The sequence below is a fragment of the Salmo salar genome, chromosome ssa12, assembly GCF_905237065.1.
Source record: "Salmo salar chromosome ssa12, Ssal_v3.1, whole genome shotgun sequence".
Classification (NCBI taxonomy): Eukaryota; Metazoa; Chordata; class Actinopteri; order Salmoniformes; family Salmonidae; genus Salmo; species Salmo salar.
The window spans coordinates 83,880,903-83,905,882 of record NC_059453.1 but is presented as its reverse complement, the minus strand read 5'-3'; the positions used below and the strand labels follow the sequence as shown (position 1 = coordinate 83,905,882).

The following is a 24,980-nucleotide window of genomic DNA, read 5'->3' as shown; positions in this document are numbered from 1 at the left end:
TCATTCCTCATACCAGGTAACCACATCACAGCTGAGCCGAGACATTAATAACAATAACACACACCCTCTCTTGTGTTTTATTATTGCTTTACTGAGAATAAAGAGTCCCCATATTGCCCACCAAGGTTTGAACAGACTGTCCTTTCTCTGGTCTAATTGCAGAGTACAGAGAAGAGAGAGAATGGCCTCTCTGACCCAGACCCCACTTATAAACGCAGTGTTGAACACCCACAAACCAGCATACAACATGATGGAAAAGGGCAACTTACAATAATGTACTCCCTATGGGAAACCAGCTAAAGAGAGTACCACTAGAACAGCAGAACTCAGCCTAACCAGACATGTCCTTCACTTAACTGCAGAGATAGTGCACTTTTCTACATGAGTTAGTGGACAGGGGGTTAGGGAGGATGACTGACTGTAGCCTCCATGTCGATAGCTGTCAGGGTCGGTCCGGTTCGCGTCATGCCCCAGACTGCAGCCCTAGCCTAGCTGTCTGACAGTAGTCTTCCAGGCTAATGGAGTACTCTAGTGGCCTGATATGTTTGATACACACAGAGGTAAGTGAAGGCAACGTATATCCAAGATCAATGCCCTGGCCCAGGATGCATGTTTACCGTGCGTCAGACATCAACTCTGTTTACCGTGCATCAGACAGGTAGAGAGAGAGAGAAAAAGAGAGTGAGAGAGCGAGAAAGAGAGAGAGTAAGATAGAGAGAGAGAAAAAGAGAATGAGAGAGACTTGGCCTGGCAAGATGGGAAGGTAATATGGGAGGGTTCAGGGTGAAACACCACTGCTGTCCATCAATGAATACTGTTATGGTCCTGTGGCCCATCGGCCCATGGTAATGAGTGTGGCATGATTGGAACACTGTCAGCATCCCACATGGCACCCTATTCCCTACATAGTACACTATTGGCCCTGGTAAAAAGTACACTCTTAGAAAAAAAGTTGCTCAGTAGAACCATACAGGTCTCTTCGGTTTGTCCCCATAGGGGAACCCTTTTTGGTGCTGGGTAGAACCCTTTGCAGAGGGTTCTTCAAAGAACCCCCTGTATACAGGTCTCTTCGGTTTGTCCCCATAGGGGAACCCTTTTTGGTGCTGGGTAGAACCCTTTGCAGAGGGTTCTTCAAAGAACCCCCTGTATACCGGTCTCTTCGGTTTGTCCCCATAGGGGAACCATTTTTGGTGCTGGGTAGAACCCTTTGCAGAGGGTTCTATCTAGAATCCTATACATAGGGTTCTTCAAAGAACCCCCTTTCTATGGTTCTATCGAGAACCCTCTATGATGGATTCTACCAAGAACCATTTAATCTTTGGAGGGTTCATCCTAGAACCCTCTATGAATGATTCCACCAGCCTTATTAGCCTTTAACGATGTATTATTTAAGACAATACATTACATATATAAGGCTTTTCTTTGAGGGCCTAGTTATTAAACCCTAACACTGTGGTGCTTGGAAGCTCCTGGTTTATTGGCCATTTCAGGCCTGCAAGTCACACTATGCTGGCTTGCAAAGTGATGTGTAATTCCTATTGGAATCCAGCCAGAGTTAGGATATCCAACAAGTGGAATTGTTAATCACCCACAACCTGCATTCAGAATGACTGCCAGGGTAAGGAAGATTGAATACTGACACTACCTCAATCATCTAAACTTGAAGAACTATCTCAGTAAGGGATGCAATTAATCAAATTACATACTGATTGGATTAGTTTAGAAAACGTTATGTTATTTATCTTTGTGTAGCATAAAATTAATCAACCAATCAATGCAAAAACACAGATATTACAGTAGAACAAACAATTCAGAAAATATCCATGCGATAGAGCATGCTGGGAAATATTATATATAGTTTTATGTAGAATCCTTCTTGCCTTTCTAAGGATCATTAAAGAACCCTTTCTTCCAAAAACGGTTCTTAGGATGTTAAATGTTCTAGGTAGAACCCTTTACAAAGAACGCTTGTCTTCCAAAAATGGTTCTTCTGATTGAAACGGTTCTTGGTAGAACGCTATCCCTCCGCAAAGAACCCTTTTTTCTAAGAGTGTAGTGCACTAAATAGTCAATAGGGTGCTATTTGAAAGGCAACCACTGAGAGCACAGATAACACTGATATTAATGCAGGAACCTTCACTCACTCCCACTGGTCATTCCTCATGTCACTCTAGGCCAAGTTATGTGATCAGCTTTGATAGGGAAGGGGAGGTGTATGAAATAAAAGGCAAACAATACTCTTTTTCCTGCCCATGGAGGGAAACCAATCAAACAGACCTATTTCCCTCTGGTTAAGTGATACATCTGCCTGAATGTGCGTGTGCGTGTGTGTGTGTGTGTGTGTGTGTGTGTGTGTGTGTGTGTGTGTGTGTGTGTGTGTGTGTGTGTCTTACCTTACAGATGCATAGCAGGTGTGATGTGATATGCATGGAAACAGAGGCTTCATTCAGGTGTGATGTGATATGCATGGAAACAGAGGCTCCATTCAGGTGTGATGTGATATGCATGGAAACAGAGGTTCCATTCAGGTGTGATGTGATATGCATGGAAACAGAGGTTCCATTCAGGTGTGATGTGATATGCATGGAAACAGAGGTTCCATTCAGGTGTGATGTGATATGCATGGAAACAGAGGTTCCATTCAGGTGTGATGTGATATGCATGGAAACAGAGGTTCCATTCAGGTGTGATGTGATATGCATGGAAACAGAGGTTCCATTCAGGTGTGATGTGATATGCATGGAAACAGAGGCTCCATTCAGGTGTGATGTGATATGCATGGGAACAGAGGCTTCATTCATACATCCATACTATGTACTTGATTGTAAGAGACAGGAACACTATCTTTAGAAAACAGTTGATAAACTTAAGACTGGGCGGGTGTCAAATCACACAATGTTTCACCAGTAATCCAAAAAAATGGAGTAAAGGCATATCAGCTTGGTATCTAAACTATGACAATTTACCACAATAGAGAGCATGCAGAATCACTGATGTTTCAGGGAAGCGACATTTCTGAGAAGCGACATTTCTCGAAGGGAGTTGACCACATGCTCCTCTTCTCCTGCAGCAATTCAGGGATGCGTGTGTGTTGTTGTGTGTCAGAGCGTCCGCTCACACTGTGTCTCTGTCTCCTCCGCCCTCTCTGTCAAACAGCAACACCTCTGTATAATTAGTGGGATGGCAGCAGCAGCGCTCATTAGCATCCGTACAGCTAGAGCTGTGGAGCAAGAGCTGTCAGGTCCCCTAAACCCACACCACACCTAACATACACCTAACACACACATTCTTTGTGAGATCAAGTCCACACACACAGGCACACAGTCGGTCTGCTCATTAGGTTACATATCCATCAATTACAGTTCCTTGACTGGCAGTTCCATCACATGATGTTACTACTCTATTAGACTTGGCTGTAGGACTCTGTAATCTGGTGGGTTAGTGCTACTGATCTAATGTTGCACGTGTTGTCTCCACCTGGCTCTATGATGACCTGCTGTGCTGCTGTGGTATGTCTACTGATGACTGTGGCATGTCTACTGATGGCTGTGGCATGTCTGCTGATGGCTGTGGTATGTCTACTGATGACTGTGGCATGTCTGCTGATTGCTGTGGCATGTCTACTGATGGCTGTGGCATGTCTGCTGATGACTGTGGCATGCCTACTGATGACTGTGGCATGTCTGCTGATGACTGTGGCATGTCTACTGATGACTGTGGCATGTCTACTGATGACTGTGGCATGTCTACTGATGACTGTGGTATGTCTACTGATGACTGTGGTATGTCTACTGATGGCTGTGGCATGTCTGCTGATTGCAGTGGCATGTCTACTGATGGCTGTGGCATGTCTACTGATGGCTGTGGCATGTCTGCTTGTACAGTGTCCACCCCTCCATGACCATCCATACACAGTCCTGAGATATACTATTTGTTTAGAGCTGAGAAGAGGAGAACATACAGCTCACCAGTCTCCTCTACCTCCACCTCTCTCAGTCTCTCTCAGCTATGACATCTGTGTGACTACTGTTAAGCACAGACAATAGTCCACTGGCTTAGTGGCACACTGACGGATTAATCTCATCTTAATTTACTGTAGCAGATGAGAGTGCTGCTGAGAGTCACCACTCTGCTACCCAAGTGCCCATCCCTTCCATCATGGCAATCATGCTTCTGCTATTTCTATCGCTGCCCTCTTTCAGTGACACCTGTCTTAATCCATCCCCACTCTCCTCTCTGGACTTTCTAAACTCAATCCCTTTCAACCCATGACTATCAACCCTCCTCTCCTACCCCTGTACCTGCAGCAGTCTCTCGCTTTCCCTCCCTCCCTATCTCTCTCTCCATGGTTCTGACTGTGCTGTAATGAGAGCAGAGCACCTGGGATGGCATTCAGCTGGCACTCTGAAGGGCACAGAGCACCTGGGATGGCATTCACCTGGCACTCTGAAGGGCACAGAGCATCTGGGATGAAATTCAGTTGGCACTCTGAAGGGCACAGAGCACCTGGGATGGCATTCAGCTGGCACTCTAAAGGGCACAGAGCACCTGGGATGGCATTCAGCTGGCACTCTGAAGGGCACAGACCACCTGGGATGGCATTCAGCTGGCACTCTGAAGGGCTCAGAGCACCTGGGATGGCATTCAGCTGGCACTCTGAAGGGCACATTAAATGAAAGAAGAGGAAAGTCAAAGTAACAATGCAGAGCAGTGAGACCGAGGCGTCTAAAAGAGATATAGCACCTACAGTATGTCATCTCAGCGGAAAAAAGGAACACCCAGTCCATGAATACCATAATACCAGCATGACAAAAGCTTGATCCCTGTACATACAGTAGATGAAGGTGGTGTGATCAGATCAGTGCAGTAGATGAAGGTGGTCTGCATCTGGGTCTTATCCTGAGTTCTGATACTGTCTAACACTGTTTTTTTATATATATATATATCATGTAGTAGAACTGCATAAGTGTTGCTCGCCACTTACTGAAGGACCGAGTTTTGAAATCAGCGGAATTAGAGTATGATAGCTAAGGAGATGGAGAAAACACCTGTCTCCGGATTACATCTTCACACTAAGGGCAACCATGGCATCCATGACAGGGAGAAGCGTCCATCCATGATGTATAGGGGTAAGATAGTTTAGCTAGCTACATTTTCAGATATTACATGTTTCTAATTTTGACAGAAAGTCATTTTCATTTCAAATTAAAGTGTACTGTTAGCTAGCTAGCTAACGTTAGCTGGCTGGCTTGCTAGCTAACATTACATGTATGATCTGTGTATTAACATTATTTGTATCTCAGAGCCATTTGCTTTGCTAGTTATAGCCCAATTTTAGCTAGCTAACAGTGAACCTGGTTGGTTAGCTACCTACAGATTCATGCTGGGTAATAACATCAAGAGTTGGGATTATGGTTCATTGTTTAGCTAGCTAGTTACATGTCTTAACAAAGACTCCACTATGCAAGTATCCATTTCAATAGGGTGAGTAAAATGGTCAGTGAGGTGTTCTCTCATTTGTGTCTGGAAGTAGCTAGCAAGCTAGCCAATGTTAGCCAGTAAGCTTGGGTACGTGACTGCTGTTGTTAGGTCAGCTAGCTAACGTTACATGTATGATAACTATACAGTCGTGGCCAAAGGTTTTGAGAATGACACAAATATTAATTTTCACAAAGTTTGCTGCTTCAGTGTCTTTAGATATTTTTGTCAGATGTTACTATGGAATACTGAAGTATAATTACAAGCGTTTCATAAGTGTCAAAGCCTTTAACTGACAATTACATGAAGTTGATGCAAAGAGTCAATATTTGCAGTGTTGACCCTTCTTTATCAAGACCTCTGCAATCTGCCCTGGCATGCTGTCAATTAACTTCTGGGCCACATCCTGACTGATGGCAGCCCATTCTTGCATAATCAATGCTTGGAGTTTGTCAGAATGTGTGGGTTTTTGTTTGTCCACCCGCCTCTTGAGGGTTGACCACACGTTCTCAATGGGATTAAGGTCTGGGGAGTTTCCTGGCCATTGACCCAAAATATTGATGTTTTGTTCCCCGAGCCACTTAGTTATAATTTTTGCCTTATGGCAAGGTGCTCCATCATGCTGGAAAAGGCATTGTTCGTCACAAAACTGTTCCTGGATGGTTGGGAGAAGTTGCTCTCGGAGGATGTGTTGGTCCCATTCTTTATTCATGGCTGTGTCCTTAGTCAAAATTGTGAGTGAGCCCACTCCCTTGGCTGAGAAGCAACCCCACACATGAATGGTCTCAGGATGCTTTACTGTTGGCATGACACAGGACTGATGGTAGCGCTCACCTTGTCTTTTCCGGACAAGCTTTTTTCCGGATTCCCCAAACAATCGGAAAAGGGGATTCATCAGAGAAAATGACTTTACCCCAGTCCTCAGCAGTCCAATCCCTGTACCTTTTGCAGAATATTAGTCTGTCCCTGATGTTTTTCCTGGAGAGAAGTGGCTTCTTTGCTGCCCTTCTTGACACCAGGCCATCCTCCAAAAGTCTTTGCCTCACTGTGCGTGCAGATGCACTCACCCCTGCCTGCTGCCATTCCTGAGCAAGCTCTGTACTGGTGGTGCCCCGATCCCGCAGCTGAATCAACTTTAGGAGACGGTCCTGGCGCTTGCTGGACTTTCTTGGGCGCCCTGAAGCCTTCTTCACAACAACTGAACCGCTCTCCTTGAAGTTCTTGATGATCCAATAAATGGTTGATTTAGGTGCACTCTTACTGGCAGCAATATCCTTTCCTGTGAAGCCCTTTTTGTGCAAAGCAATGATGACGGCACGTGTTTCCTTGCAGGTAACCATGGTTGACAGAGGAAGAACAATGATTCCAAGCACCACCCTCCTTTTGAAGCTTCCAGTCTGTTATTCGAACTCAATCAGCATGACAGAGTGATCTCCAGCCTTGTCCTCATCAACACTCACACTTGTGTTAACGAGAGAGTCACTGACATGATGTCAGCTGGTCCTTTTGTGGCAGGGCTGAAATGCAGTGGAAATGTTTTTGGGGGATTCAGTTAATTTGCATGGCAAAGAGGGACTTTGCAATTAATTGCAATTCATCTGATCACTCTTAATAACATTCTGGAGTATATGCAAATTGTCATCATACAAAAAGAGGCAGGAGACTTTGTGAAAATTAATATTTGTATCATTCTCAAATCTTTTGGCCACGGCTGTAGTAATATTATTCATATCTCAGAGCCGTTTGCTTTGCTAGTTATAGCCTAATATTAGCTAGCTAACGTTGAACCTGGTTGGTTAGCTACCTGCAGATTCATGCAGTGTAGTAACATCATGAGTTGGGATTATGGTTCATTGTTTACCTAGCTAGCCACTATGCAAGTAACCATTTGAATAGAATGTCTCTGTGATAGACATTGCTGGTAATTTCACTGTGGCTATCAACTCCGATTTCAGAGCACTCTCATCTGAGTGTGCCAGAGTGCAGAATAACTGACGAATTTACGAACGCTCAACACCCATTGAAGATGGCCGGTGTCAGTAAATGTTGGCAAAAAAGCATAAATTGTTGCCAGCAGCATAGTGGCAGTCACCAACGCTCTGGATAACATAAAAATAGCCAAACCAGCTCTGCTAGGGTGAGTTAAATGGTCAGTGAGCTGTTCTCTCATTTGTGTCTGGAAGTAGCTACCCAACGCTAGCCAGTTAGCTTTGGTGCTTGACTGCTGTTGTTAGGACAGAACGCTCGGATCAACCCTTAAAGAGATGGGTGGGGCTAAAGTTTAAGAGGGTATGAATGATGGTGAATGGGTGTAGACAAAGAAGAGCTCTCCAGTAGGTACCAAAACATTCAAAGGCCATTTTCTCAAAAATGAGGTTACACGTTTATCAACTTTCAAAGCAGAATTACTTTCCCATTGTTTTGAACTGTAGTGTATGATATACAATTTTCTAGCTCTGAGTCTCTACTTTTATCCAATGTTAAAAACACCATTTAAAATTTTGCTACATGAGACCGAATCGAGCCAGTCGGTCACAAATTACACTACAGTGACATCTACTGCTGTTCATGTCTTGTGACTCCCTGGGGACAGGTTGGCAGGTTGAGATAGACTGGAGTTACTCTGCACCTCTGCCCCCTGATATGAGCTCTGATTAATTAACTGCGAGTGAGCTCTCGGTTGAGTTTTTAATTCAAACCAGATTCATCCAGGCCATCTTCCTACAGAGCAGCTGGCCATGCATACACACAAATACTATGTTACACTCCACTCAACACTTTAGATCAATTTACGGTTTCTTGTTGTAGAGTTACTAGTCACAGGCCAGAAACCAAGGGTTGCTTGCTTGTCTATGTGTTCTCTGTTTCTTGTGTGAAATGGAAGTGCGCTACTGAATGCCTCTTATGAACCCTCAAATTCAACCATCAATTCAACCTCTACTTCATCATCCATCTGTGGTAGTAAGAATCCCATATTACCTAGATTTCAAAATTCTGTTGCTCCAGTTTGAACCAAATGGTTGAGTAGTAAGACCTGATAAATTCAATGAATCTGCCATGCTAGTGTCTGCAGACCCACAGATATGGCACGGCCAGGCATGACTGCAACACCATCATTAAGTTTGCTGATGACACAACAGTGGTAGGCCTGATCCCCGACAACAATGAGGCAGCCTATAGGGAGGAGGTCAGAGACCTGATTGTGTGGTGCCAAGACAACAACCTCTCCCTCAACGTGATCAAGACAAAGGAGATGATTATGGACGACAGGAAAAGGAGGACCGAGCACTCCCCCATTTTCATCGACGGGGCTGTAGTGGAGCAGGTTGAGAGCTTCAAGTTCCTTGTGATCCACAACACCAACAAACTAACATGGTCCAAGCACACCAAGACAGTCATGAAGAGGGCACAAAAAAACTATTCCCCCTCAGGAGACTGAAAAGATTTGGCATGGGTCCTCAGAAAGTTCTATAGTTGCACCATCAAGAGCATCCCCGATGGGTTGCATCACTGCCTGGTATGGCTACGGACCAGTACATCACCGGGGCCACTGTTGTATTTCTGCGCATGTGACAAATACAATTTGTTTTGATTTAATATGGGAAGGACTAGCTGTTTTACAGTGCATCTGCTCTCCACTCTTCTAGTGCATCTGTGACATCAGTGATACTGCGGGACTCTGGTTTAGGGCCAGCAGATGCCCGCCTTTCAGATAGATCAGGGATTGGCAACTCAGGGATCAGGGATCAGGGATTGGCAACTCACAAAAAATCTGAACTCATCATGAGTGGCCCCAGTGGCTCGCAGGTCTGCGTACCCACATTGTGTAGAGAACATGTTGCAGTTCTAAAGCATGTTTGCTGCAATTCTTTGGGGTCAATTTCACACCATATGTATTGAATTCAAAATAAAATAAAATAATACCAACCGTCATTCCAAAACTAGCGGACCAATGGAGACTCATTGTCTACACCTCCCTCTAAACCCCGCCCTTTACAGAAAAATAATGACAAAACTCGCAATCGAAAAGACTGGCATTGAAAGCAAAGAAACAGACATTGAAAGCAAAGATAGAAGCAGCAAAGTTAGTACATGCAGGCAAGAGCAAATGTAGGCCAAATGTATTCAATAGGATTGGTTGCTGGGAAAGTTGAACTGAAAACGATTTTTGCATTCGTTTACAAATATTTTTTTTAATCATTTGTCATAGAGGTTTGCTCTCGCTTTAAAATGATTTGTTTACAAGTTTGGGGGTTTTGTTTTGATGTCTTATTTTTGTTTACAATTCCATACATTTTTCTTCCAATTGTTTGGTTTTTGATTTCAACATCCATTATTTCACCCATCCTTGAAAATATAATGTTTACATTCTCAACTTTATTTTTCAGGTTGAGAAATTATTTTATTTTGAATTCAATACATATGGCGTGAAATTGACTCCATACAATTCTACACATTTTGCTTTGGAGCGGAGAGAAAAATGTGCAGGTTTACACCTAATTTCCTGCAATTCTACACACTTTGCCATAGGGTGGTGTCAAACGGTGGGTGTAGCCGGTGCATGGAAGTCAGACGCAGGAGAGCAGAGATGAGTGGACAAAGCACTTTTACTGAGGCAATTATTAGAACAGACGCACCCGCGTCACAAAACAAATGCCCAAAGAACAAGTGAGGCAGCACAAGTACAACAACAAAGTACAAAGTACCGGCTGCCACAAAGCACGGGTACAAAACAGATCCCGGCGCAAACCAGCCGGAAGCGTGCCAACCTTGACAATAAACAATACCCCACACAGACATGGAGGGAACAGAGGGCTAAATACACATAGTAATCATGAGGAGATGTAAACCAGGTGTGCAGGAAAACAAGACAAAACAAATGGAAAATGAAAAGTGGAGCGGCAATGATGAGAAGACCGGTGACGTCGACCGCCGAATGCTGCCTGAACAAGGAGAGGGACCGACTTCGGCGGAAGTCGTGACAGGTGGAGAGAAATGTTTTCATTTTTTATTTAATATGATATCTGAAGGAGAGTGACTAACAAAATCAATGGGGGGCCACGGTCAGTAATTCAACCACGATTATTAAAAGTTTTGATAGCTGGCCATTAGATGAATTTTACATCTAAAAAATGTTAGCTGAAATGGGCTAATTGAGTAAATGTCAGTGACTGACATAACAAGAGAAAAACTGCTGATGCACAACCACATTTTGAAATTTCACCTTTTGTGTTCTACTATTTTAACTCTCAACAGTAAGTTCACAAAAAAAATCATAATAATTGGAAATGGATCCGCGGGTATGCAAAAGTGGCCAGCCACCAGTTGCCCATCCCTGATATACACAGTCACAGGTCATAAACACATACTGGTCTGTTATTCACAACGACTGGAAACTAGCAGCAACTTTGAAGCTCATTGTGATAGCAAAGGTTAAATGGAGTCCGAGAAACATAACTTATTATGTTCCTCTGCGGCATACAATCCAACGGTAGTTGCTTAGCAACAGCTGCACAGGCAACAATAGGCTTAAACTTTAATCTTCTCTCTATAGAAACTGGTAAAGAACTGCAGAGAAAATAAAGCCTATGTAATACAGCATGACTGATGAGAAGGAAAGCTAACTTGCGATTGATATGCAGCATTAAAAAGACAGAGCCCTCAGAAGTACTGTTCAATAACAACTACCACACACAACTCCCAAGCTCACCACACACACAACTCCCAACTCTCATTAAACAGTACTATTAGACCTCAGCTCCCCCAACCTCCATTGTACTACACATTACTATCACATGCAGTTCTCACAACTACCATGAAAGAACACTTTTACCTTGAACTTTAACAGCTATCATCAAACAACACAGCTGCTCATAGTTCTAAAAGCCGTAAACGGAATCGCGAACAAATGGCAATACCCAACAAATCCAACCAGAACGCTCACACCTCCTGTCAAATAACTCCATCAACGAGCCGGTTATTGTTGCTTCTTTCCTAAACTAACCAGCTCTCATCTGAGTAGTGTTCTGCAACACCGGATCCTGGCCCAAAAATGTCATTCTGCTGTTTGATAAATGAGATTGGAGTATTGCAGGCTAATTTAGGCTTAGAAATTTCTGAAAAGGGTAAAGTCACCAAATTAGAACAAAATACATACATTTAGTGGGCTGCTGATCTTTGCCTGAGGGCGGACGATAGCAGTGACAGGCGTATCTTGAGAACCTTAGTGGATCTTACAGTATGTGCTCAAAAGGAAAATTCCTCAATCAGAACTCTATTACAGGAAATTCCCTCATCTGTGCATGAGGCCATTCAAAGCCTCTGAGAGAGAGAGAAAGAGCGAGAGAGAGAAAGAGAGAGAGAGAGAGACCCAGCTCAGTCCTCATCCATTTAGATCACACTGTGGTTACACCTCCTCAGAGGCACTTGACAGTATGGATGAGTCATCCTCCTCTATCCACTTCCTGTTTCTGTCATCATGTCAACACTCACCCAATCTGTCTGTAACCCCCCTCTTGACACACACAAACACAAATGCACACACGCACGCACACACCCTCGCACCTGAGTTTAGGACAGTGAGCTGCCATATTAGATTTCTGCATATCGCTGATCACAAGGCTAAATAATAGCATCACATGTTACAGTATACAGTATATATCTGCATATCTGTGCAGATCCCATTACAAGATGTATAAAATGCACCGGTCTAATTTTAAAGCCTTCTCTACAGTACAGTCTGAAGAGAATACTGCTCAGAGATGTGACTGAGAAGTGACTAAAACAAGCCTGCGTAGTAATGTAATGAGACCTGTACATATCCTCCATCCATCCAGCGCAGGATTAGCCGACTGATGCTACTCTAGTCCTGTCTGACACTGACTGAGACAGAGGCTGTACGTTTCCTGCTTTACCTCCAATCACGTCCCCTCCATCCAGCTCCCACGGAACACAGCTAGGCCGCCACATCCTCTCTTCCCTTCACACCAAGGAGAAGTCCATGTCCCTGCTACTACCGTTTGCATATCCCAGATGAGGGATGCAGATTACCATGGCAATCTGTCCCCGCGCCCGCGCCCGCCCCCATCCCCCACCTCTCCTGTCCTCCTCAGCCTCCTGCTGGTGACCCCCACCCTGTTCCGCCCCGCCCCACCCCCTAACGACCCCACCAGAGGTCAGACTGCACGCCAGATGGACCATCTCTCTCTGGGTCAAAGACACCCGCCTCCCAGCTAATCACCAGCCACGACACCACTATACAGTGTAATCATATAGGATGTGTATTAGAGAGCTAATGCCTGATTGTGACATGGAGACATTTGTAATGCCTCAGAAAACATTGCTGTAATCCTTTGATATCTTGATCAGAGACAGCAGTGTTAAGGGATTTTGAGTAGGAGTCTAGCCACAGATCTCAACATACAACCCTCCTGGCATACATACAGCCGGAGGTCCCTGAAAGCCAGTGTGTGGGAGGTGAAAGTAAGAATTAGTTGAACCTGCAGCCACTTATAGATGTCAGTTAGTGAGGCTCCTTAGGACATTATGATATTGTTTGACTGGATAACAACTCTGCAAACCAGAGAGTGGGAGGAGCTATAGGAGGACGGGCTCATTGTAATGGCTGGAATGGAATTGTATTTATTTACCTTTATTTCAACAGGGAAGTCAAATTGAGACTAAAGTCTCTTTTACAAATGAGCAATGCACAATGCAAAAACAAAGACATATAACAGGCAAGTATAGATAAACCTAAATATAGACAATATACACATTAAATACACATTAACATACAAAACACAGTCAACTAAAACAAACACATTCTTTATCATAAAAATCCTCTGTCAGCTGTCTGAATTGCCCTAGGGATGTCAAAGCATCCAACGAAACGTCTTGTGGAGATTATTCCAAACATAGGGTGTAAGGACATTAAAGGTCAATTTACCTACTGCAACTCTGTAGGGTTTGATAACTTGTCATTTTAAGTCTTAACAGTGATGTTGGGTAAGTCGGAAGCTTATGGAACAGGGCTTTGTAAACAAAAAGAGCGTAATGATGTGATCTATGTGACTTTAAAGAGGTCCATCCAACCTCTTGGTAAAGAATACATTGATTAATAATAAAACGGTCTCCTGTGATAAAACGAAGGGTGCTATGATAAACAGAACACAATGGTTTAAGAGTAGAGGCAGCTGCACTTTGATAAATAGTATCACCATAATCAAGAACTGGTAAAAGGGTTGACTGCACAATCTGCTTCCTGCTGTCTAGAGAGGCCAGATCTGTTTCAAACATTTTTTTTAACACTTAGAGCTTCTTAACAAGCTCATTCGTATGTTTTTTTAAAACTTTAAATCATTGACAATACGAATGCAAAGGTATTTGTAAGCAGGGACTTGTTCGATTATAGAACCATCTGATGAGTGAAGATGTAATCCATCTGAGACAATCTTATGAGAACTTGAAAAAATAATGTATTTAGTTTTGCCCATATTAACTCAGTAAGGGCTTCCTGTACAGCTCCAAAGTCAGACTGTAGCCTTGTCACAGCCAGGTCAGCAGTCGGTAAAATTGCGTACGTAATAGTATCATCCGCATATAGATGAAATTTACGATTTTAAACAGATTGACCAATAGCATTTATAAAAATACTGAAAAGAACAGGTCCTAGTATCGACCCCTGCGGAACACCTTTATGTATTTCAATCAAGATGGCGTGAGTTCTGTCACTAAAATAATGAAACCATGAGCAGACATTAGAGCCCAGGCCAATCGAAGACAACTTGTTCAATAAAATAGCATGATCCACAGTATCAAACGCTTTTGACAGGTCCACAAACAAGGCAGCACAATTAATTTTAGCATCTAAAGCATGGACAATATCACTAACATCTAAAGTGGTTGCTGTGATAATGCTATGCCCTGGCCTAAACCCTGATTGGTTTATGTTCAAATAGCAAGCTCAGATAAAAAATAGCGAAGTTGCTTATTTACCAAAGATTTGAGAATCTTAGCTAGACATGGGAGCCTGGAGAAGATCCAGATCACTATCATCCCCCACATAAACTGTTTTCCTTACTTTTGTATATTTCCTGATAATGTTAGATTTAAGATATGGGTTACTGAGCCATGAATGAGAGGGGCAGAACACTTGAGCATACTCGGCTCCAAATGGAACGGAGTCAAACAAGTGGTTTCGATATGTTTGATACCGTTCCATTCCAGCCATTACAATGAGTCCATCCTCATATAGCTCCCCCCACCAGCCTCCTCTGCTGCACACACTGAAAGAACTGACATTACACTTCACAATACACACACAGTCTTTACATTACAGAGTGAAAGCTGGGATTACAGACATTCCAAGAAGGGAACCTCTTTCTCTAAGACAGTTTCATCAGAATGGACCTTTCATTATCAATCTCAAATCAACAACTCAGCCAGTAAAGTTCCAGAGACACGAGGACAGACATAAGGAACAGAGGGATGAGAGGAGACATGAGGACAGACAGGAGCAACAGAAGGATGAGTGAAGACATGAGGACAGACAGTGGTGTAACGTACTTAAGTAAAAATACTTGAAAGTACTATTTAAGTAGTTTTTTGGGGTATCTGTACTTTACTATTTATATTTTTGACAATAATTCCTAAACAAAAGGATGTATTTTTTACTCCATACATTTTCCCTGACACCCGAAAGTACCTGTTACATTTTGAATGCTTAGCAGGACAGGAAAATTGCCTAATTCACACACTTATCAAGAGAACATCCCTGGTCATCCTTTCTGCCCCTGATCTGGCAGAGTCACTAAAGACATGCTTTGTTTGTAAATTATGTCTGAGTGTTGGAGCATGCCCCTGGCTATCCATAAATGAAAAAACAAGAAAATGTTGCTGTCTGGTTTGATTAATATAAGGAATTTGAAAATATTTATACTTTTACTTTTCATAATTAAGTATATTTAGCAATTACATATATTTTGATACTTAAGTATATTTAAAAGCAAATACTTTTAGACTTTTACTCAAGTAGTATTTTACTGGGTGACTTTTAATTGAGTAATTTTCTACTAAGGTATCTTTACTTTTACTCAAGTATGATGATTGGGTACTTCTCCCCCCACTGTGACAGACAGGAGCAACAGAGGGATGAGAAGAAACCAATTAGCTCTTTCCCCACATTCTGTCACCTGCCTCTCTACTCATCCACATCGTGATAGTGTAGCCTCTTCGGCCCGTGCATTTCTACCAATTAAAGTCTGGATGCAAATTACCACACACTCATTCATTAACTGTCTCTCACAATGGAGCAGAACTCATCTCCCTCCTGCTGTACCGCTCATCGCATTAGAACAGGAGGCTCCGGGGCTGCATCATTCACACAAACACACACAGACACACACACACAAACATATACACACGCACGTGCGTGCGTAAACAGGCAGAGCACAACCTACATCATCCCAACACCCCCACTAGCACACAGACTGAGTGCAACAAAGACTCTTGAGAAAAGACTCAATATAATCTATAAACCACAAGCTGATGAAAAATGCATGTGCATGAATGTTCTCTGAATGTTCTCTTCCTTGACCTTGTCAATGAAAACAAATTCCAGAGAGGATGACCCAGAAACCCCAATCATATGTTAGTAAACACACTGCATCTCAGTGCAAGAGGCGTCACTGCAGTACATGGTTCGAATCCAGGCTGCATCACATCCGGCCATGATTGGGAGTCCCATAGGGTGGCGCACAATTGACCCAGTGTCGTCCAGGTTTGGAAGGGGTAGGCCGTCATTGTAAATAAGAATTTGTTCTTAACTGACTTGCCTAGTTAAATAAAGGTTCAATAATAAACAAATGAAAAATGATAATGGCAACCCACTGGGTACAGAGGTCAATTCAATGTCTATTCCACACATCATTTTATTGAAATTACGTGGAAGCAACATTGATTCAACCAGTGTGTGCCCAGTGGGAAGTCGAAGTAATCAACATTTTAAAAAGAATAATTTTGGTAGACAGTTTCATTATTTTGACCTCCCCACGGTTCATTGGAAGAGGAAGTGTAAACTCTAACAATGGTATCTTGGCCACTGTATGTACAGAAATTTTTCCCATTGAGTTTTCAGAAAATGTGGCAGATTTGAAGCTAAATTTCATGCAATCCTACACAGTTTGGCCGGGAGCTGAGAACCTGTTGGGGCTAGGGGGCAGTATTTGCACAGCCGGATAAAAAAACGTACCCAATTTAAACTGGTTACTACTATTGCCCAGAAACGAGAATATGCATATAATTAGTAGATTTGGATAGAAAACACTCTTAAGTTTCTAAAACTGTTGGTGAATGGTGTCTGTGAGTATAACAGAACTCATATAGCAGGCCAAAACCTGAGAAGATTCCATACAGGAAGTGCCCTGTCTGAAAATTTGTTATCCTTCTGTTGCATCTCTATCAAAAATACAGCATCTCTGCTGTAAGGTGACATTTTCTAAGGCTTCCACTGGCTCTCAGAAGGCGCCAGAAAGTGGAATGACGTGTCTCCTGTCTCTGGGCGAAGAACAGCAGGGGAATTTGTGAGTGGTCAGGCTGGGAACAGTGACACGGTTGGGATATTATCGCTATTTTATGAGAAAAATAGCATAAAAATTGATTTTAAACAGCGTTTGACATGCTTCTAAGTACGGTAATGGAATATTTTGATTTTTTTTGTCACGAAATGCGCTCGCACGTCACCCTTCAGATAGTGACTTGAACGCACAAACAAAACAGAGCTATTTGGATATAACTATGGATTATTTGGAACCAAAACAACATTTGTTGTTGAAGTAGAAGTCCTGGGAGTGCATTCTGACGAAGAACAACAAAGGTAATCCAATTTTTCTTATAGTAAATCTGAATTTGGTGAGGGCCAAACTTGGTGGGTGTCAAATTAGCTAGCCGTGATGGCCGGGCTATGTACTCAGAATATTGCAAAATGTGCTTTCGCCGAAAAGCTATTTTAAAATCTGACACCGCATAAAGGAGTTCTGTATCTAAAATTCTTAAAATAATTGTTATGTATTTTGTGAACATTAATCATGAGTAATTTAGTAAATTCACCGGAAGTTTTCAGTGGGTATGCTAGTTCTGAACATCACATGCTAATGTAAAAAGCTGGTTTTTGATATAAATATGAACTTCATTGAACAAAACATGCATGTATTGTATAACATAATGTCCTAGGAGTGTCATCTGATGAAGATCATCAAAGGTTAGTGCTGCATTTAGCTGTGGTTTTGGTTTTTGTGACATATATGCTTGCTTTGAAAATGGCTGTGTGTTTATTTTTGGCAGGGTACTCTCCTGACATAATCTAATGTTTTGCTTTCGCTGTAAAGCCTTTTGGAAATCAGACAATGTGGTTAGATTAACGAGAGTCTTGTCTTTAAAATGGTGTAAAATAGTCATATGTTTGAGAAATTGAAGTTATAGCATTTTTGAGGTATTTGTATTTCGCGCCACGCGATTCCACTGGCTGTTGACTAGGCGTCCCGCCTAGCCCAGGGAAGTTAAAGCTAATTTCCTGCAGTTCTGTTTTGCCATGGCTAATGCTATGTTCCTCTGCTCAAAATGTATAGCAAATCAATAGGCATGTGCTTTGAATGCCCGGTTTTGGGAATTTGCAATTATCCCTGACTGTCTAGCTTTTATTTGATTTTCACTTCTCAAAGATGGTACATATTTTTTAATAATACCATCTTTGAGAACAAACAATCAAATAAAAGCCAGATAGTCAGGGATAATCGCAAATGAAACACTGAAACTGTTTTTCCATTCTGAAAATTGCCACTTAGACAGCCCGCCTAAGAATTTTTTATGCAGAAAAAAACCTGTAATTTATTCCAATGACTGTAATTTCCTCCATAAAAAAAGGAATAGTTTGAGATTTTGGCAATGAAGCCATTTATCTACTTAACTGTTCCTGCAGACTTTGTCATTGCGCTAACGCTAGTTAGCATTGGCTTGTGAAACTACCTCTAACTCCCTATATAATGGACACAGAGACATAAAAATGGTATCCACAATTACATTTTGTTGCAGCTATTCATAACATTTTTCATGTAAAAAAGCCCCCCCAAAAGCTTTACAAAATATTAAATAAATCACAGACCCCCTGCAGTACCTCCACAGACCCACAGACCCCAGTCTGAAAAACCCTGATCAACATAGAATGCAGTAATTCATTAGAATGCACTGCCCCAAACCACATCAGGGCTGCTCTGTCATTGAACTCAGCTCATTACCCACATACATCATAATTTTTTTATTATATCCCTTGCTTCTCTCTCCCCTCCTTTCTCTCTCTCTCTCACCATCCCTCTCCCTGTCTTTTTTTTCTTCTCTGCAATAATGCCAGAACTGCAGGCCACAGCTAAAATTATTTTCCCATCAAATACAACAAATACCACTTTGGACAAGGCTGTTGTTTTAAAGTTCTGGACAACACTTGAACAAGTTTGCAAGAAAACACACAGAGAATTTAAAATGTGATTGTGCTAGTCAACTTCTGATGAAAGAAACGAAGTACTTGAATGCCACTTCAACAGTGAAGATCAAGGGGCATAACTAGCACCATCACAAAGCAAACAGCAAACACCCTCTTCCAAAAACACTCACATACATAGCGACACAACTCATCAATGTCAAAGCCACCAAAACAACTCCAGAAACACAGACACAGACACAAAGGTTCAACACTAATGTCCCATCCACATTCACATACATTTCCACATTCCCACTTCCAAAAACACTTTATGGTCCAACCCCCCTGAAATGTGTATGTAATTATTGTGGAGGAATGATTGATTGCACAACAGGAACCAGGAATTCCCCCTCTGGATTGGATTGAGAAAGGCAGGCTAGATAGATTAGTAAAAAGTTGTTAGCTTGTCAGATGCCAATAAGACAGTAATTGAAAGGTAACCAATTCAGGCTTGCAGAAAGAGCAGCTATCTTTACTCCCAGAGGGGAAGCTGATCTCATCAGTTAAGTCTGATGAGTAAAGAACCACATGCTCTATGTACCGTGTACTTCCAGTCCATAATAATAAGGAATTCCACTCGACAACACCTACAAATTGGAGAAAACAAACATTCTTTCCTATTGACCCCCATTGTAAAAGAACCAAGTTCGTTGTCGATTTGCTGTTATACAGAAATCACAAAACATGCCGAAAAGCTGCTGTGTTGTTCAATGTGGCTTCATGTAACCAGATTAAAAATCCCGACCTATGGTTCGCAATGTTCCCATGTAGGGAAATAGAACGTGCGAGAAGAGCCCTGTGGCTTCAGGCTATTTGACATGGGAGAGTGGGAAATGTGGGGACCCGGTATCCAAGTGGGTTACGCGTAGCTATGTGTGTGGAAAACATTTCATCACATCACATTTAACTTGTAGTCTGTTGTATATTCAGTTTGTGTTGTTGGTCTTGGCTAGCTTAATGTTCCAGTTGATAGCTAGCTATCACTCACTCACATGGCTGCTAGCACCGTCATGAAAAGGGGCATGAGGGAAGCCCTACAAAATTATGTTTTTCTTAGTAGGGAGAACGCTCGGGAGCAGACAGTGTTGAAAAGTAATCTTCAGACATGTTGTACTCTTCTTAAATGTAGTTTTGTAATTTACTAAAACAAGCAGACAATAAGAAAATTGCATTTGAAAAAGGTCAAGTATTTTCTGTGAGCCAACGGGGTAACCTAGGTTACCACAGTTTGTTTTCCCCACAGGAGGGCGGGACAGCAACGGCGTTCTAGCTAATACCGACTGGGACTATGGCCTGTACATGCTCCACTACACAATACTGTACAGTACATGTGCACTTGAATGAAACGATAACAAACCTGATCATCTACAGTAGACTGATAATGACTTTACTTACTGCTGCAGCACTGTTCTATGCAGGTACTTGAGTTTTTATTTATTCATAAAGGCCAGCCACCCACACAGTATGTGAAGGTAGTGGAACCAGCAGCAACCTGATTGGGCTCTCATTGACTTCCTGAAAAGGTCACACTCTGGGCTAATAAGGGCAAAGCTAGAGGTGGCTGCGTTGCGTCGTTGCATTGGGAATGCCATTATAGATAGGTAAGGAAAGCGATCTCACCAGCCTTAGTTACTGCAGCAGAATCTAAAGTCTGTTCAGAAAAGCAAGATATCATGGTGGGGTGAGCCCCAGTAGGAAATATGTTTTAGCCAGATCATGTTATGGAGTCCAAGTAGTCTTTCATGTTCTCGTTCCATTTCATCATGATGACACTGTCTTCAGGCTGTTTGAACACTGACAAAACCTCACTAATTCCTAAAGAGGAGTGTGAGAGCCTCACATCACTATAACGTCCATTACCTCACCCATGACAGGTGCTGCTCTCTCCGTCCCTCTTCGTCCCTCTTGTTACAGAGTGTGAAGTCTGTCTAGTGTCTATAGTGTCTCCTTACAGCAGTTCACATCCTCTCCTCTCCTCTCTCCATCCCTCTTCGTCCCTCTTGTTACAGAGTGTGAAGTCTGTCTAGTGTCTGAAGTGTCTCCTTACAGCAGTTCACATCCTCTCCTCTCTCCATCCCTCTTCGTCCCTCTTGTTACAGAGTGTGAAGTCTGTCTAGTGTCTGAAGTGTCTCCTTACAGCAGTTCAACTACATTTCAGTGTTATTTTTTTCTCTACTCTCGTGAACTTGTTGCGTTTTCACATTCTCTCCTCTCCTCCTCTCCTCTCCTCTCTACTCTACTCCTCTCCCCTTCTCTCTCCTCCTCTCCTCTCTACTCTACTCTACTCCTCTCCCCTCTCTCCTTCTCTTCTCTCTACTCTACTCCTCTCCCCTTCTCCTCTCCTCTCTACTCTACTCTACTCCTCTCCCCTTCTCTCTCCTCCTCTCCTCTCTACTCTACTCTACTCCTCTCCCCTTCTCTCTTCTCTACTCCACTCCTCTCCCCTTCTCTCTCCTCCTCTCCTCTCTACTCCACTACACTCCTCTCCCCTTCTCTCTCCTCCTCTCCTCTCTACTCTACTCCTCTCCCCTTCTCTCTCCTTCTCTTCTCTCTACTCTACTCCTCTCCCCTTCTCTCTCCTCCTCTCCTCTCTACTCTACTCCTCTCCCCTTCTCTCTCCTCCTCTCCTCTCTACTCTACTCCTCTCCCCTTCTCTCTCCTCCTCTCCTCTCTACTCTACTCCTCTCCCCTTCTCTCTCCTCCTCTCCTCTCTACTCCACTCCTCTCCCCTTCTCTCTCCTCCTCTCTTCTCCAATCTTCTCCTCTCCTCTCTACTCTACTCCTCTCCCCTTCTCTCTCCTCCTCTCCTCTCCACTCCACTCCTCTCCTCTCCCCTTCGCTCTCCTCCTCTCCTCTCTACTCCTCTCCCCTTCTCTCTCCCCCTCTCTTATCCTCTCCACTCTACTCCTCTCCTCTCCCCTTCTCTCTCCTCCTCTCCTCTCCACTCCACTCCCCTTCTCTCTCCTCCTCTCTTCTCCAATCTTCTCCTCTCCTCTCTACTCTACTCCTCTCCCCTTCTCTCTCCTCCTCTCCTCTCCACTCCACTCCTCTCCTCTCCCCTTCGCTCTCCTCCTCTCCTCTCTACTCCTCTCCCCTTCTCTCTCCCCCTCTCTTATCCTCTCCACTCTACTCCTCTCCTCTCCCCTTCTCTCTCCTCCTCTCCTCTCCACTCCACTCCTCTCCCCTTCTCTCTCCTCCTCTCCTCTCCTCTACTCCTCTCCTCTCTCCTCCTCTCCCCTTCTCTCTCCTCCTCTCCTCTCTACTCCACTCCTCTTCTCTCTCCTCCTCTACTCCTCTCCACTCTACTCTACTCCTCTCTCTCCCCTCCTCTCTTCTCCTCTCCTCCTCTCCTCTCTCCTTCTCTCTCCTCCTCTCCTCTCTACTCCACTCCACTCCTCTCCCCTTCTCTCTCCTCTCCTCTCCTCTCTACTCTACTCCTCTCCTCTCCCCTTCTCTCTCCTCCTCTCCTCTTCTCTCTCCTCCTCTCCCCTTCTCTCTCCTCCTCTCCACTCCTCTCCCCTTCTCTCATCTCTACTCCACTCCACTCCTCTCCCCTTCTCTCTCCTCCTCTCTACTCTACTCCTCTCCTATCTACTCTACTCCTCTCCTCTCATCTCTCTTCTGCTCCTCCTCTCCTCTCATCTCTTCTCCTCTCCTCTAATACACCATGCACAATAACTGTCAAGTTGTGTATGGTTCACACTGCAGCTCTTTGCCCAAACTTGAAAAAGGCCTTTAAGGACTGAAGGACGCAAGGGACAACTCAATTTTCTTCTGACTTCTTTTATTTCTTTAGTCAGTTAGTTAGTTAGTTCATTATTTCATTAGTTAGTTAGGTTGATAACCTTTAAAGGCAAAACACAAAAATAAATATACATTACTTCAAGTAAGGTCATTTCAAATGAAATATATAATCTTAATGTAGTCATATTATCTAAATTATACTATATACTAAATTAGACAATTGGTCTCAATTCTCAACACAAATAAACACCTAACTGGCAACAATTTTACACAACAATGTCCATGTGCCTACCGGTTGAGTCTCCAGAATCCTAAATGAGCTGAATGTGTATGGATGAGAGTCTCCTCTTCAGTGAAGGACTTCCAGTGAAATGCTTTTCCACCAAACATTTCACCACCTGCTATCACAAAGGTGCACCAGTATATATGTTCCCCAGGGAAACACAAGCTAATGATGGGTTCCACAATGCATACACTCTTTCGCCCCCTGTTGGTGTTTTATCTTTGAAATCAGTTGAAAATCTGAACGCCTTGAATATGAATACCTGTCTTTTGACGCAACACCTCCCACTTGATCTCCTGGTTCTTGAACCCAAGGAGGTCACATCGGCTCCATCTTCGATCGCTTTACTTCTGCTCTTCTACAGGTAATAACACAACCAAACGCCTGACGTCCCTGTGAAGAATTGTAGCAGGGATTTTGGTTGAACGTTTCTTTGCTTTGTCTCCACAAACATGCTTCAAAGTTGAGATGGGATAACTTGGGAAGGTTCGTATATTTGCATCTCTCACAATGCCCTCCTTGTCAGCGTTGACATTGACGACCCTCCCAAGCTTATACTGACTCCTCAAAGCGTTCTGGTCTGCAAGCCAGACGACGTCTCCAACGGCCACGTTTCGCTGCTTTGTGTGCCACTTACTCCTCACAAACAGGTTAGGTCCAGCCAACTGACTCCACTTCCTCCAGAACCAGTTAACTTCTGCTTGAATGACTCTTAACCTTTTGTAGGAGTAGTCTTCAAACTCAAAGCTTCCTAAGTCTCCCCTAGGTCCAGTCCTTCCAAGCAGAAGAGAATTAGGGCTGATGTATTCTATGCAGTCCTCCCGGCTCTGAGTCCTGGCATCTATGGGCCTTTCATTGGCAAGGTTAGCAGCCATGAACATAAATGTTTGAAACTCACTCCATGTGAAGAGTCCTTCACCTCTCATATTGTGCAAGGACCACTTCACAGTGCGAACAGCTGCTTCTGCAGCACCATTCCTGTGAGGGGAGTCTGCTGGGTGGATCTTCCAGCTCCACTCTGTTCCATGCTTTGAAGCTTCATTTTCAAGCTCAGATGTAATTTGTTGATCCAGGAAGTGGTAGAGCTCTTTGAGGGCAGGTCTGGCACCCACAAAGTTCTTTCCAGGATCTGACCACAGTTTCTTTGGATGCCCTCTCAGTGCCGTGAATCTTTGGTAGGCCAGTAAGAAGCCTTCAGTTGACTGGTCACTGACAACATCTGTGTGTATAGCTCTGGATGCCATACAGCAGAAGACAATTCCCCACACCTTGAGCTTGACTTTCTTTCTCACCTCGTCCTTGACTTCATATGGTCCAAATAAGTCCACTGTTGTGTACTCAAATGGTCTGGCTGGTGTTATACGCTCGGGTGGAAGGTCACTCATGATTTGTTGGCACTTTCTGGCCCTAGCCTTTCTGCACACCACACAGTTGTCAACTCTCTTTTTAGCCAGCTTCCGGCCTTTTATCACCCAGGCCTTCTTCCTCATCCGGAGGAGTGTACCTGCTATTTCTTCATAGTTTGCATCATGGGCCTCTTGGGCTAGGAGAGTGGATATCCTTGCCTCATATGGTAGAATTGGTACAGCAGTCTCGTCCTCATCAAAGATCTTGAACCTCCCTCCACAAACCAAGAGCCCAGTCTCTTCATCTCTGTAAACAGCGAGTCTGTTGAGAGTGGTGCCTTGAAAGGTTATACCTTCTTGTGCTGCAAGGAACAGGTCTCTTAGTGCATCTTCACACTCCCCAACAGTGAGTACAGCTTGTTTGCCTCTGGACTTCCAGTTTGTTGAAAGAATTTCCTCCCACTTTGGTTTATCTGAGGCTGAATTCCTGGTCAACACTTCTTTCCATTTCGTTGCAGCGCTCCAAACCCAGGTAGTGACTCGGATCAGCCTGGTCAGGCTGCTGAATTTCCTGATGTCAATCAGTTTTGTTACCGCAGAG

General features: G+C 43.4%; 1 protein-coding gene across 5 annotated transcripts in view; it reads right to left on the bottom strand.

Annotated features, from left to right (window-relative positions):
- LOC106565964 (kazrin) overlaps positions 1-24,980 on the bottom strand; it is a 402,794-nt gene that overhangs the window by 121,381 nt on the left and 256,433 nt on the right. Inside the window, exon 1 of one of the 5 annotated variants that reach the window (XM_045691862.1) lies at positions 12,393-12,470. The exons of the other annotated variants lie outside the window; for them this stretch is intronic. Within the exon in view, the coding sequence (XP_045547818.1) occupies positions 12,393-12,447 (55 nt within the window). The 5' untranslated portion in view covers positions 12,448-12,470. Of the gene's footprint in view, positions 1-12,392; positions 12,471-24,980 lie in introns of those variants that run through there. 5 annotated transcript variants of the gene reach the window in all.